Below are 13,740 nucleotides of genomic sequence, written 5' to 3' on the forward strand. Positions count from 1 at the left end.
AAGGGATCCCACAGCCCATCCTCTTCCTTCTGATCCCAAACACTGTTAGGTTACACCCCCAACACACAAAAGGCAATAAAAAAAATCCTTCCTGCTTCTGACGAAGATGCACATAGGACTTATTTATCACATCTGGGCATGAGGAAGGCTGGACAAAGACGACCAGGAGACATCTCTTAACCCTTTCCCACTTCATCACATTTTTTGAGTTCCTCACATTTCTCTTGCCGCTATTGAAAAGGGAGCTTTTATATCCTCAAATGACTGGAAAGCACCAGCCTGATACCGTTTCCTCTTGGACAGCACAGGCTCACAGGGTTTCACTGAAACATTTTCAAATGACACCATTCAGAGGAACTCCTTCCGCCTGCTTTCTGTGCGCTATCAAGGACCTATAGAAACCACATTACAAACCCACTGAACTTACCAGCCAGGGTGTTGTTATTCTTCCTGTGTCAAACCAGAGGCTGATTACACAGTAAAATTGAGTACCTGAATAAGCCAGACGGTGTGTAACTGCTGCTGCCGTCTGTCTTGTTCTGCAGAAAAAAGGTTCGCTACCTGCTAATCTTTCAGCTAATGTGATGCCATTCTCAGTGCCTACTGGCCAGTAGGCTAAACATTTCACAGGGCAGCTGACCTAAGATCTTTGCTTCTAGGGGGAAAAAAACCACCCAAAAAACCCCAAAAGAAAAAAAAATTACAAGTTAGCAGTGAAGCTACACTGTTCATAAAAACCAAAATACTCACCCTACAACTGTTGCTATGCTGGAAAGACAAAGAACATGAGACAGAGGAACAAAATTTGTGATTCACGACAATACCTGCTGGTAGGAAGGTCTGGTGTCTTCCAAATTCTCTGCTGGTGGCTTAGGTCTCTTCAACAAAGTACACAAAGAGCCCATCAGCAGCCAGAGGCCGAGAGACTTTTTTGAGCAACAACAGCTATAATGGAGTTTTCTGGGATTCATCAGGTGGGGGAAAGGAAAAACTGTGACCTACCGAACTGGTAAAAGTTGTAAAAGGCAAAACTAAGGGAGGGAAAAGGGCAGCTGAAGAAAACTGCCTTTTATGCTGCACCAGAAATCTTGAGGTAAATGAATTGAACACTGGCAACATGGAGGAAAAGGGGGGAAAAATGAACCCGCGGGGATGCTTGTACTGTAAACCTCGTAAGTCACTCTGCAAGGCACATACCTCAGCAACATATTTTCCACATTTCACCAACTGCTGTTGTCCAGGCACTTTCTATTTTCAAAACCTTCTATGTATATAAAATGTACACAGGCAGGACAATACTTTTTCATCACATCTCTGCGTTCAGTTGTGTTTTCTTTTCACAAGGATTCTTGGCTTGGAGAAATGAAAAGTGCCATCTCTTAAGAAAAGCCTTTCCTTTTAAACACTTTCAAATTTGCCCTGTTTTAGCTAAACGTGACGTTCTTTCTGAACGTTAAACAGTGGAGAGAGAGACTGAGAGGGAGAGGGGGGGAGAGAGAGAGACACACACACTCACTCACTTACTCCTGGGGAAGATATTCATCCATTTAAGGCATGAGAAATCATCACATTCAGCAGCAGGTCTAAATACAGTAATATGAAGGTCCCTTTCGCTCCCCCTAAGCAGGAAAATGTCACTGTGTACCAGACACCCAAATACTCAGGAATCAAGTAAATCCCTCATTTTTAAGAAGGGAGCCAAATACTTCTGTTGAGCAAAGATGGGACTGCAGTAGCTACAAATTACTTGCCGAACGCCATTTGTTTCGATGGCTTCAGTACTGACATGGCAGGGTCAGCCCAGTCATGGGATACTGCACAGCATTCCCTGCTGGAAGATAAGACCAAGGGGCTGTGGGATATCTCACAGGCTCCCTTCAGCACCTCCTGCTGCTGGGGGTGGAAAGGAGCGGGCGCTGCATTCCTCACCCAGGAGAGCCTCCTGCTGGGAACGAAGGAACCGGAATAGCTGCATTTTACTCACTGGTTTATAGATCCATCTCACCTTCTGCAACATCAGAGGAAACCGAGCACTACAGTGCTGCTGGAGCTACGCGCATGCACCTGGTATTGCACTACGCCATCCTCTACACTGCCTCCTGCTGACAGAACCTAGTATTGGAGCAGTCAGAAAATCAACCATAAATGTCCATCAGAAAACATTTTATAAGGACTCAATTTCTGGAATAGTTCCTTTTCATGCCTTGACCACCCTGCATGCATATTTCCTCCCCAAAATAAGAGCCACAGTAATCCAGTAATAGCTTGGTGTTAAATAGTGGTAACTCATATTTATTACAATTATATACAATCATATTTTATATTTGAAATCTATACATGATCACACGGACGAGCACACTTGCTTGGTGAGGACAGTGAGACTCAGTTGTTACAAGAATTGCTCTGCTAAGAGGCTCTGATGCAGTGAATAATATAATTGGATACCACCATTTTACCAGCTGAGAACACAATGCTGCAAATGAGAGGTCTCAAAATTCACCGATTTAATTTGTGTATAGCCCAATGAGGGGGAAAAAGGCTGAACTGGGCAAGAAGGGCCAGTGGCTAACCTCAAAACTGGAACCGTTCTCTGTTCTGTAAAGACTGCTTTGCTGATCACCAGGTAGGTGCAGGTCTCAGCTGATCATTTAAGATGGGTTTTCTCCTCATTTAGGGAGAAAAACAGGCTAAAAAACATTGCAAAGATTCAGAATTAACCAACTATTTCAGCATCTGATATCACCTCGTTCATTCATTCAGGGCAGCTACAAATAAAATGTAAGATGTCAAGAACTGATGTGAACTCCTTGTCTTTGGAGGAGGAAGGGTAGTAACTGGGATGAGTGGACTCAACTTCTTTTAAAGCCGTCTTTTACTGGGGAGCAATCAGTAACAAAGCCACTTGTTCCCATGGATTTTACTGTGGGCATGAAACCTGGACTTGGTCCCTAGCAAGAGGCCACTTGGATGAGCATGTGGGGTGGAAATAGTGTTCTTTGGACCCCACAGAAATTTACTGGTTTTAGATGCTAGGTAGTTTCAGTAATTTGAAGCTTGATATAAGGCTTGGAAGAGCCAAGACTGAGATCTGGTGAGGAATTCAGGGTTAAAACCTTCTTTTTTTGGCAACAGAATATCAAGTAATTTGAGAAATAAAACAGAGGGTTATTTTGGGAAACAGAGAATCAGAAGCCTTATGTGGGGATTAAAGGCTTCTGAAATCAAAGAGCTCAGGACAGACTGGTTTCTGAAACTGGACAGGACTCTAGGATGCAGCGAAGAGGCTGACTGTTTCAGCAGTGATAGTGTTTTTGTAAGAGGGATTATTCTGTAGCTGTGGTGCATGGTAAGGCGATTGGTCTTCCAGCCTAGGCAATGACCCCAGCTCATGGGGAGAAGGTGGGTCTGGGAGGGGAGAAGAAGCCACTGCAACACTGCAAAGCCCTGTGGTGAAACAGGACCCACCTTGTTCACTGGGCAATCATGACCCTGCTCAAGGTCAATCATGGGAAAATCACTGGAGGGGATGGTGGCACCTCTCTCCACAAAATGGGAGAGGCACCAGGGACAGTGCAGGAGGCTAGGGAAGATGTACAGCAGCAGCAGCAGAAGTCAGAGTGCCTTAGTCAATCTCATTCTCGTTGCTGGCTCCCTCAGGTCTTCGTAGCTTTTCCACCTGCTCATTAATCTGACCATCCCCTCCTCGCCGGTCCTCAGTCTGGACACCCAGACATTCCTCCTCATCCACATGGCTAACATCATCATCCTCATCGTCCTCTTCCTCCTCTTCATTCCTTTTGGTTTCTCTTTTCTCCTCCTCACCCTGCACTTCCATCCGCACTTGACTCTTGACGTCGATCACTGCCTTGTTGCCCTCCTCTGTGCTCAGCAGATGGCAGCTGACTTTCGAACCCTCGGGGCTATGGCTCTCCTTGACTGGTGATGATGTGGTCGACTCATTGCTGACAGGTGAGATGTCACTGCTGCTGTTATGGTTGGCAACAACAGGGTTGGAGGGTGAGCTCGGCTTCACTGGGATCTGCCATGACGGGATCTTAGGAGCCGAAGGGGAGGGAGGGAACTGCCTCCTTGGGGGAGGGGAAGAAGGGAAGAAAAGGAGAGAAAGGGGCTTTTATTAAAAACACTGAGGGGTTATCATTAGAGAGAACGGTATTTGCCCTGGGGAAGTCATGTAAGGGAAGACTGAAATTGCAAGGCTCCTTTGCCATAAATGAACAAAACCAAGGCCACTTCACTTCTTCAGCCAGAATCTCAAAGTGCTTTACAAGCACTCAGTTAATCGAGCCTGCACACAAGGAAAATACCACAGCTGGGCAACCTGAAGTACTAAAATGATCTGGTTTGGCCAATTTCACAGAGTAAGTTAGCACTCTGAAATGCTGCCTGTGGAAAGACATGGTGTCCCTTTATAAAACAATCACTAATTAATTGGTAAAGAAAATTCCCACCGGAGCAAGCAGTCAGACACACCAGGTCCTTGTGCCTCAGCCAAGGAATTTCACCACCTGGCTTTCACCTCCACTGTGATACACAGCTATTGCATTCCGGCTCTCTACAGTCCAGGGCCTATCTCCCAGTCCCAGCATGCACTTTACATGTTTGGGCCAGGTCCTGGCTGCCGCAAACTAGTTCAGCTTCTCTGACTTGAATGGAGTCATTACTTGCTTGCACCAGCTGAGAAAGCTGGCTGCTCTGTCCTCAGGTCCCTTCCAGGCGGGCTTTAAGGATCTGACAGTGGCAGTGGCCCAGCCCTAACAGGAGAATCCAAGTACCAAACAGGACAAATGAAAGTGCCGTGGGGAGCACTGGTGCCCTCAGAAAGTCATCAATCATGAAGAGCAAAGGAAAAAAGCACGTCTGACCTAGTACTCCCTCTGCATACCCTGCTTGTGTATGTGAAAAGTGGAGTATGAAGAGGTATCAGATCAAGCTCTGGAAAGGACGTTGTGTGGCTGGGAGTCCTTGTGCCCCTCAGGCGAGCTGGCTAGTGCCATGGACAAGACCAGAGCCGGTGAAAGCCGGCTGCTGTCCTACAGCAGGTACTCAACCCAGCAAATTACGTTTCCTTAGACTGAACTAGGAACAGTAGTTGCTCTCACCTCCCTCTTCCTGCTGCTAGCACCAGCCATCAAAGAACTCTGCTGATCTAACCCCCACCTCCTGTGAGTGCAATAAGCTAATGTCTGCATTATTCAACCAGTATCATAAATGCAATCAACAAGTTCAATCTGGAGACTGAGGCTTTCTTGGCTCCGGTGTTGCTGCTGCCTCCTCACTGCAGAAAGATTTGCCTTTTTGTTAAAAAAAACACCCCCACAGAAAGTTTTCTTTACTTCCAAAAAGCACTTACCCTCAACTGCAACCTTCCTACTGCTGAAGAGGTGTCATTAAGTAATGCTCTCTCCCCAGCAGGAATGCTAGTAGGACCCAATTTAACAGACAGTAACTTAAAACATGTCCTCAGTCCTTCAAAGCTTTCTACTGTGACTCCTGGGAGTAATGGGAGGTGTAGCAAGAATTTAAAAGGATGTTAAAGACTTCTGAAAAGCCTGCTTGCTGAGATCCAGAACATGTCCAAGCCAATCTTAGATACTTGAAGTCCATCTCTTAGGAAAAAGACGACTCGAGACTTAGTTACATGTAGGAGGCAAGGGAGTTTGAATATCAGAGTGAAAGGATCAATAGCTGGAAAGCTAGATAAAGTCTTAAGTAATATACTTGGAAAAAAATGAACTTCCTCAAGAACTGAGATCTGATCTCTGTTCTTAGGACTGTCCCACAGACTGGGATTTATATCACCTCATTTCAGACATCTACACATTATAAGATGTCTATACCTGACCTAGCTAAGAGAGAGAGAAACAGGCTATGCTGAAGTGTGGTTCTTTTCATCCTGGTTATGCCCTAACCATGAACAGGTCAGCTGAACTCTCTCTGTGACAGAATACAGGTGCAGAGGCAGTCAATACCTCAAACTAGGCGAGAGGCATCCTGACTGTGGTGAATGACAGAGGATTCCTCTATCGTAAACAAAAATGAAAAATCTTATTAACTACCCAAAGCAGTCTGTGATTTTAAAGCAAGTTTGAAAAGCATTTTGAGACCTGCAAATAGAAAGCGACAGTGACATGCAAAGTGTTGTTATTATTAAAATAGCAATAACAGGGTATAGAGCTAGCTCCTGTTGGAAATGCCTTTCCATGACTGAGAGAATCCCAGAAAGCAACCCTTTCCCCACACAATAATCTGTTCACATATTCCACCCATACCGGTTCAGAAGAAGTCCTTTTAATGAGTAGATCTCAGATTTCAATTCATTAATATTCTGCGACTCCAGAATCCAATTGGTGGAAGTTGTGGCCTAGAACATTAAAAAGACAACATAAAGATCCAAGTATGAACTGGGAGATAGTACACAAATGTAACTTTTTTCTGTTATCCTTCTCCTCCTCGCATCTGGGAATCTCAAGCCCTGGGGATAACACATGTAAGATCTATCATCCAAAATCTCGCAGATCTGAGCAAAACAACGTGCACAGTAAAGAAGGACCTGAATGGATCCCCATGATGATCAGAGATAATAATTGTCTCAAGGCGGCAAGACTATTCAAACATTTGCTTTCTGTTTGGGGGACTAATTAATGTTGTCTCCAACATACCATGCACAACCATTGCTGAAGCATCTCAAGGGGACATTTCTTTTTCGATTAGAAGGAGGCCAGCACTTAGAAGAAAGTTAGTCTACATAAGATGTTTTCCACTAACATATCAGATGGAGACCAACACACAGAGAGGTAAACTAAATCCTTTGACACTGACCTAATGAACGATTTCTAGAGAAGAACTAGAACTAGGATCCTGAAAGGCAGTGCCAGCTGCACTGAATCAGGTCCTTTACTCTTCTTTCCTGTGACTGCACTTAGCTGAGGCAACAGATTCAAGTATTTCATATTAAAAACTTTGTTCATTTCTCCTACATCATGAAATAAAGAACCTACCACCTGCACTCTGTGGTGTTTAGAGGTGGGCTGATAAATCAATGCTTGAAAGTCACAAAACTTTCCCCTACTAGATCAGAAGAATTAGAGCTATACTTGGGCTACCAGATTGTATCTCCAGGGAGCAGCTGGACTGGGCACTGTCTCTCGAATATTTCAAAGTATTGAATGCAATTTGGCGGGGGAAGATGGTAACTCACCCACAGAAGCCTGGCGCAGCTGCTGTCGGCACTGTATCACAATTGGTATGGGATATCAGGCAAAATTAGAGGAAGAACATCCGAGAAGAACATGCAGCAGATAATACTTTTGGCAGTCTTTCTTTTAACCCTTTTGGGAATTTGAGAAATGGGAGGAACGTTCTGAAAGAAGTATCATGGCCTATGGTTACCCCATCCTATCACTCTAGTGACTCCTGTAGAGATGGGCTGAATATGGGACCAAAGAACACTCATGTCTAGCACTTCCCATAGTAATTTCTGCTAAAAGCCATCAGGAATGAACCCATTTGTGCGCACCGCTCCAGAGATACTACTAATAAATCCCCTGTCAAAGGAAGCCACAAAACTCCTCCTCAGCAGTTCCTACTAAATGTAGGCAGAACTGGTTGTTCCTACTCATTCTTTAAACAGACTTCAGCTAGTGCTGAGTAACCCCGAACACCTTCACAGCCGGCGCTCCTCAGAGTGACTTCTGGGCTGTGAACCCAGTGAGCTGGGAGAGGCTCAGTCTGTAGTAGCTGTGATATACACAGATGCGTCCCCTTGGGATTCACACTCCCAGCCCTCAGACAGCAAGAATCCAGGAGCCACTGTTCTGGCTTTCCAAGACCTTGAAAGCTACAGCAGCACATTAACAAGGGAGTGATTTCCACTCACTGGCCTGCAAAGGACTCAAATTTCCAAAACACATATGGTGCCAGATGCCTAGGATTCGGAAATAAAATCTGACATCTGGGGCTTTTTAGCCAGTCTCTTTAAAAAACATTTGTAGAAAATTCAAGCCTTGAATTTTTATGTACATTTTTTAATTACTTAAAGTCCCTCTTTTTAATTTTTTACAGCATGCCAGTAGGAGTTTGAAAAGCAGATATAAAAACTTACATTACAGCTGAGAAAACACAGCTTTTATTCTTTGGTTTGTGGGGTTGCCCAAGTTTTTCTTTGTACACATGAGGTTTAGATATCCTAACAATGTGTGCTACCATTTCAGTGCAGGGGGTAGAGAGGGGGGAGGAAAAAATTCTTCAAGACTCTCTAAACCACCAAGTCTCTTATGCCCTTTTTCCTTCTTAAAGCTCAACATGTGGTCTTAATCTTAACACTTAAGACCTGAAAACAGTTTTCCAATTTCCGGACTGGCTCCAGGCCACTGACAGGCCACAGTTCCCAAGGAAAATTGAAGTAGAGTGTTGTGACCATAAACTGACTTTCATGGTTGGGTTTACAGCTGTGCCACTGAGGGATTCCTACTGTACAGCGCGCACACCACAGAGCCAGCTGTGGCCCACCAGTTACACACCATCAAAGGGTTTGTATGAGACTAAAGTATAGGTAAGGGGAGAAGACAACAGTTCGTGCTATATGTAAAAGACTGTAAGTACAATCTAAGGGATTTTACACTAAAAAGAAAAATCTCTCCCTGTACAGAGAATACCACAAGACAACTGGACCCTGAATAATCACAAGTTTGTCAGTAAAAGCAAGGCTTCATCTCTGTGTGACTGGTTCAAATCCATCCCACCTCACCTGTAACCACCACTTACTGACTGATAGAACGCTTAGGCCAAAGGCTGCAAAGTACTTTGGAGATGAAAAGCACTAACTCTCATGGCCAGAAAGAAAATCAATTTTGGTTAAAAGTGGTTACTTGTAGTTACACTTGTAACAACACAAACTAGTCAGAACTGATGGTTTTATTGCCAGGGTCAAGTCAGGAGTGAAGAGGAATGGGCCACTGTGCACCACTAATGTGGTTGTGATGAGGCCAGCTGTTACATCAAGATGACCAAAAACATTGAAACAAGAAACCACATAGTAAGAATGTTTGGCCTAGATCGGAACAAGTGACTCAAATAGAGTATTTCCAAGTGTGTGTTTGGCTGAACAGGATTAAGTGATTGTTTTGACAATGTACAATGGTACAGGAAAAATATAAACATGTAAAATTACATACGACACACAAATAAAACATCTGCACAACTGGCCTTTACTGCTTTTGGTCAGCGGACTAACAGCACAAGCCTTTCATCTCAAATGCAATGCAGAAGATACCAGAGCTGAGAACAGGTCTGAGGCCTCAGGCATACAGGCTGCACACAAAGCGATGTAGCAAAGCCCTCTCAGAAGTCAGATACATTTCACTGAGTACCCAGTTAATATCCAGTGCTTTAAACAGACTGCCTATGGAGAAGTTAGGTGCAGAGACACCGGCTGGGGATATCACAGAGCTGAAGGTTGGATTGTGAACCTAATAAGGTGCTGTCCATCTGCCCACAAAAGAAGCCATGCATGTTCCGAAGAAAATAGCGATGTTCTAAAGGTGAAGTGTTGGAAGTGGATACCTTAGAAGCAGCCAGTTCTTGGGTGAGCTCCTGGATTTTCTGCTGTTGCTGGATTAGCAGTTCCTGGACAGCTGCTAAAGTTGTCTGTAACTGAGTCACTGTGAGGGAAAAAGCAGGAGAGTGTGTTAAACTCGGATACATGCACATATCCGCACTCACACACGCCCTTCCTGCTGTCTAGCTACAAAGATGCCTCTATTCCTACTATATTTAATTTATCTACACCCGCCTGCTCACTTTAATCCATATGATTTATCTGCACTATGGGTAATCTACCTGCACTGCATCTAACCTCCAGTATTTCTAGTTTATCTTTCCATTGTATAGATGTCTATAGCCCACAGTATATCCGTCCAAAACCTCTCCCTTCTAATTATATTGGTTTATGATTTGTACATCTCCCTGAACTTACACAATGTTTGTATCATTTATCTATCTTGGGCCTCACGCAGGCAAACACCAGGGCTAGCTCCAATCTGGGAAGATGCTGGTCTCAGGATTGACCTCAGGATATCATGAGAAATGAAAAATGTTTTTTTGCTCACCCTCCACTAAAAAGTGTAATTAGCATCCTCCCACTCTCAACCCACCAGCTCCTTCAACCCCAACATCTTTAACAAACTTACTGCTGAAAATCACACTTTTTTCCATCCTGCCAACTGAATATACTTTGCACTTTTCCCTTTTCACATTTCAATAGAATGTCCTGTACTCCCCCCTCCTACACCCCAGCAAACATTGAAGAACTTCTGCTGGACTCCAACTCCAGCTGTAGAACTTTTTCTGCTTTTAGTACTTTATCCAAAGCTTCCAGGCGGTAAACAAGCTGATAAAATAAAATTAAAAACTCTATTGCTGTGACAGGTAACAGCTAATCCAGACCATCATTAGGGCATCAGGTAATGAACAGACACCCTATAGAGTCAATAACAGAGAAGGTGGCTAAGGTCAGGAAGGCACAGTAATTACAGACTCTCCTGACCCTTCCTTGGATTTTCAGATGGAAGGTGGGGGGAAAACACTAAAAAAAAGCCCCTGAAAACATCAGAGAAGCAGAAATTAAAAATGAACTTTACAGCCCTCCGAAAGGCTGTCATTTTATTCCCCTTATTAATATTCTGAGGTTGGGAGCCTTTCCGTAAAAACATAATTAATTGAGGCCGCGCCGACAGTAAACAAGCAATTTCAAATTAAACCGAAATGACGGCGGCTTCATTTGCAAATGTGAACAGATTCTCAGAGCAGATAAATGAAGTCACCACATAAAGTGGAGATGGAGGGAAAGAAAAGGGTGGGGGTCTTGGCAGAATGGAGGATACAGGGAGAAAGGCTTTGAGGGGTGAATTGATGGAGTCATTAATCTTTACCTGTCTGTGTCACACTGCCACTCATCTCAGAAATGTTTGACTCAATCCTCTGAAGTTGCTTCCTGTCTTCTTTGCCTCCCATGATGAGAGGAAGCAGGTATTTCTGCATGGAGTACAGAAACTTTTTTAGGAAAATAGGGATATGCAAAGCTGTCTTTCTAACCTACCTGAAACATCCTCAAAGCCCACCACCCAAACCTCAGCCTTTATCACAGAGCCAGTGACCATTTACCCACACATCTGGCTGAGAAAAGAAATTCGCTCTACAGTTAAGTGTTAAAAGAAGTTGCAGAAGAGAAGATATGAGTTCTGTGGTTTCATTTTTGGGGGTCTTAAAAACCAGTGCCTAACTCCATTTAAGGTTTCCTGGGCCCAGCTTTCAGTCCAGAGAAACATCCATCACACACAGAGTACAACGTCAGACCTTCACACTGACGTGTCACAACATCTGAGCTACATGCACAAGGCAAGAAATGCAGAAGTGGGAAGAAGAGGAGAACGGCCCAGGAAAGGCCAGAGGAAGCACAAGCTGAGGAATAAGGGGTATTATAAAAACCTTCTGAACCTTGGCAGGGGAAGGATTACAAGTCATGGAGGGGAAAGTGGAGATCTGAAGCACAGGGAGAAGAAAGGAAATGGAGCCGTTAACAACAGTAGGAGAGAACTAAGAAACCAGGGCTAAAGGAAGTGAGAACCAAGCTAGTATAGGATGGGAAGCACTTCAGTGACACCTGTACACAGTCACGAAATCCACCTCACTCTGCCCTTGCAGAGGATGGACTGGATGTAATAGGTCACAATGCTCCTCTAACTAGCACAGACCCTTCCGCAGCACTGCTCCTACGAACTGAACATGCACTTTAACAAGGGCACATCCAAGCACAACATGGCAGGTGAAAAAAAAGTGAGAGAAGGATGGTCTAGGGTGTGGCAATAGCCCTAGTAATGCCTATCAATTCTTTTTCATCCTGGCTTTTGATCCATGTACACCCACTGCAGGGGCATATATACTGGATGGTTCCTGAGACAGAGCTGATTATCCAAACTGACATGCATGGGACAGCCTTCTTTTACACTTAATAGCACTGGTTTAAGATTTCTGTGTTGCTGTACACAGCTCTTACCCTCACAAAGCACATGTGCACGTACCTATTTACACCCAGACATTCTGAAAAGCAAGTAGCTTTTGATGACTTTCACAGAAGTTCTCTATTATCTTCACAGAACACACATGGACAGCTATGTTGCATCCTAGTATCCTATCTTTCTTATATATCATATTTTTTTTTTATTTACTGCTTGCAAACTCCCTCAAAATCCCATGAAGGGCAGAGGGAACTTATCAACTGTTTCCTAAGATGCCCTAAGAGACCCAAAAGAATATGGGTCTCTGCTAGGCACATAATATGCCTTATGATGTTTGGACAGAAAGCAGAGCAAGTTCTGTAAACAAAGAATACAACAGTAGGATATATTAACAGCATCAGTGACATTATGCCAAAAAATTTATGTAAATCATCAAAAAGTGTTAGATATGTGTCATTTACTAACAGCAATATGTTCAGGTCTGCAAGGCCTAGCAGCTGTTGTCTGAACATCTCTCTGGACACTTACCAGCTCCACCATTCTTTGCAAGAATGAAAAGATCAGTAAGGTTAGCAACACTAGTTTAATATAAAAACATAGGGAACATGTATCTCAATAAAAAGCCATTCTCTTTAAGTCATGTAAATTGCAGAGATGGAACGTGTTGCTTAATCTGGCCTCTCTCTCTTAGCCTGAGACCCAGAAAATTAATGACAGGATAAGCAAAGTAGTTTTAAACTAGGAGGCTAACAATTTTACTTGTAAAACAGATTTTACTAAACAAGGCAGTAACTGTTACAGAACAAACAAATGTGAAAACCATCAACCTCTTGCTAAGTCTTCACCTCTGTCCCTTTTTCAAAAATAAACCACAACTTCTACTGGACCAAAGCTCTTTACACTCTGCTGTGTTGACCTGAACCACTTATGTCTTTCTATGTAGCCACAGAACATGATTATTTACCAAAGACACCTAATTCACTCACCACACTGCTGGAAAGCAAATCCAGAGTGAAAGAATATGTTCAACTGGAGAAACATCGCACAAGAAATAAGAAGGGGCTGCTGTCTCTGCAATGCACAGACAGACAGACACACACATGCCTGACCTTGTTCTAAGCACACTGGAGCAGAACTACAGGATGTATGGCAGACCTGGAAACTAGCACCTTCTTTCTGATATTCTGATCAGTCAAAAAAGATTCTTTTCTACCCACAGTGCAGGATTACCAGTGGACCAATCATTAGTCTGAGGCTATGACAGCAATGCTGGCAGAATGCCCTTACTGAACTGTGCTCAGTTTCCCCAATTTAAAAAAATTCCAAAACATATACATGATGAAAATGACCTTGTTTCTAGCAGTTTGAGATCCATTGCCAAAACCCAGCAGTTTGAGACTCACTGCTAAAAACTAGTTTTGCTTGCTTGCCACTTTTTGACTCTGCATTTTCATGTTGTCCACATTTCTCAAATATACCAGTGGCTGTGCCAGTAAGAACAGAGATGCTTTGCCAACTTGAAACCAACACGATCATTTGGACACAAGCAGCATAACATTGTTCTCTCAGAGTACCGTGTAAGAGTAGTATGGGAGATACTACCTTGTAGAGTTGGTGGAATCCAAAGGCAATTCCTGCCATTATGATAGCCAAAGCCCCATAATCTCGCCATCTGGAGCCAGGTGGACCTAAAGGCCAAAATCAA

At 43.7% G+C, this 13,740-nt stretch overlaps 1 protein-coding gene across 1 annotated transcript in view; it reads right to left on the bottom strand.

Moving 5' to 3' along the window:
• Positions 1-2,265: 2,265 nt before the first annotated feature.
• The window catches only part of PEX14 (peroxisomal biogenesis factor 14), an 80,357-nt gene continuing 68,882 nt past the window's right edge, over positions 2,266-13,740 (bottom strand). Inside the window, exons 5-9 of the mRNA XM_055704075.1 lie at positions 13,638-13,723; positions 10,950-11,052; positions 9,583-9,680; positions 6,291-6,382; positions 2,266-4,088 (exon numbers count right to left, since the gene is read on the bottom strand). Of these exons, the coding sequence (XP_055560050.1) occupies positions 3,623-4,088; positions 6,291-6,382; positions 9,583-9,680; positions 10,950-11,052; positions 13,638-13,723 (845 nt within the window). The 3' untranslated portion in view covers positions 2,266-3,622. The remainder of the gene's footprint in view (positions 4,089-6,290; positions 6,383-9,582; positions 9,681-10,949; positions 11,053-13,637; positions 13,724-13,740) is intronic.

This window comes from Falco cherrug, chromosome 3 (genome assembly GCF_023634085.1).
Source record: "Falco cherrug isolate bFalChe1 chromosome 3, bFalChe1.pri, whole genome shotgun sequence".
Lineage (NCBI taxonomy): Eukaryota > Metazoa > Chordata > Aves > Falconiformes > Falconidae > Falco > Falco cherrug.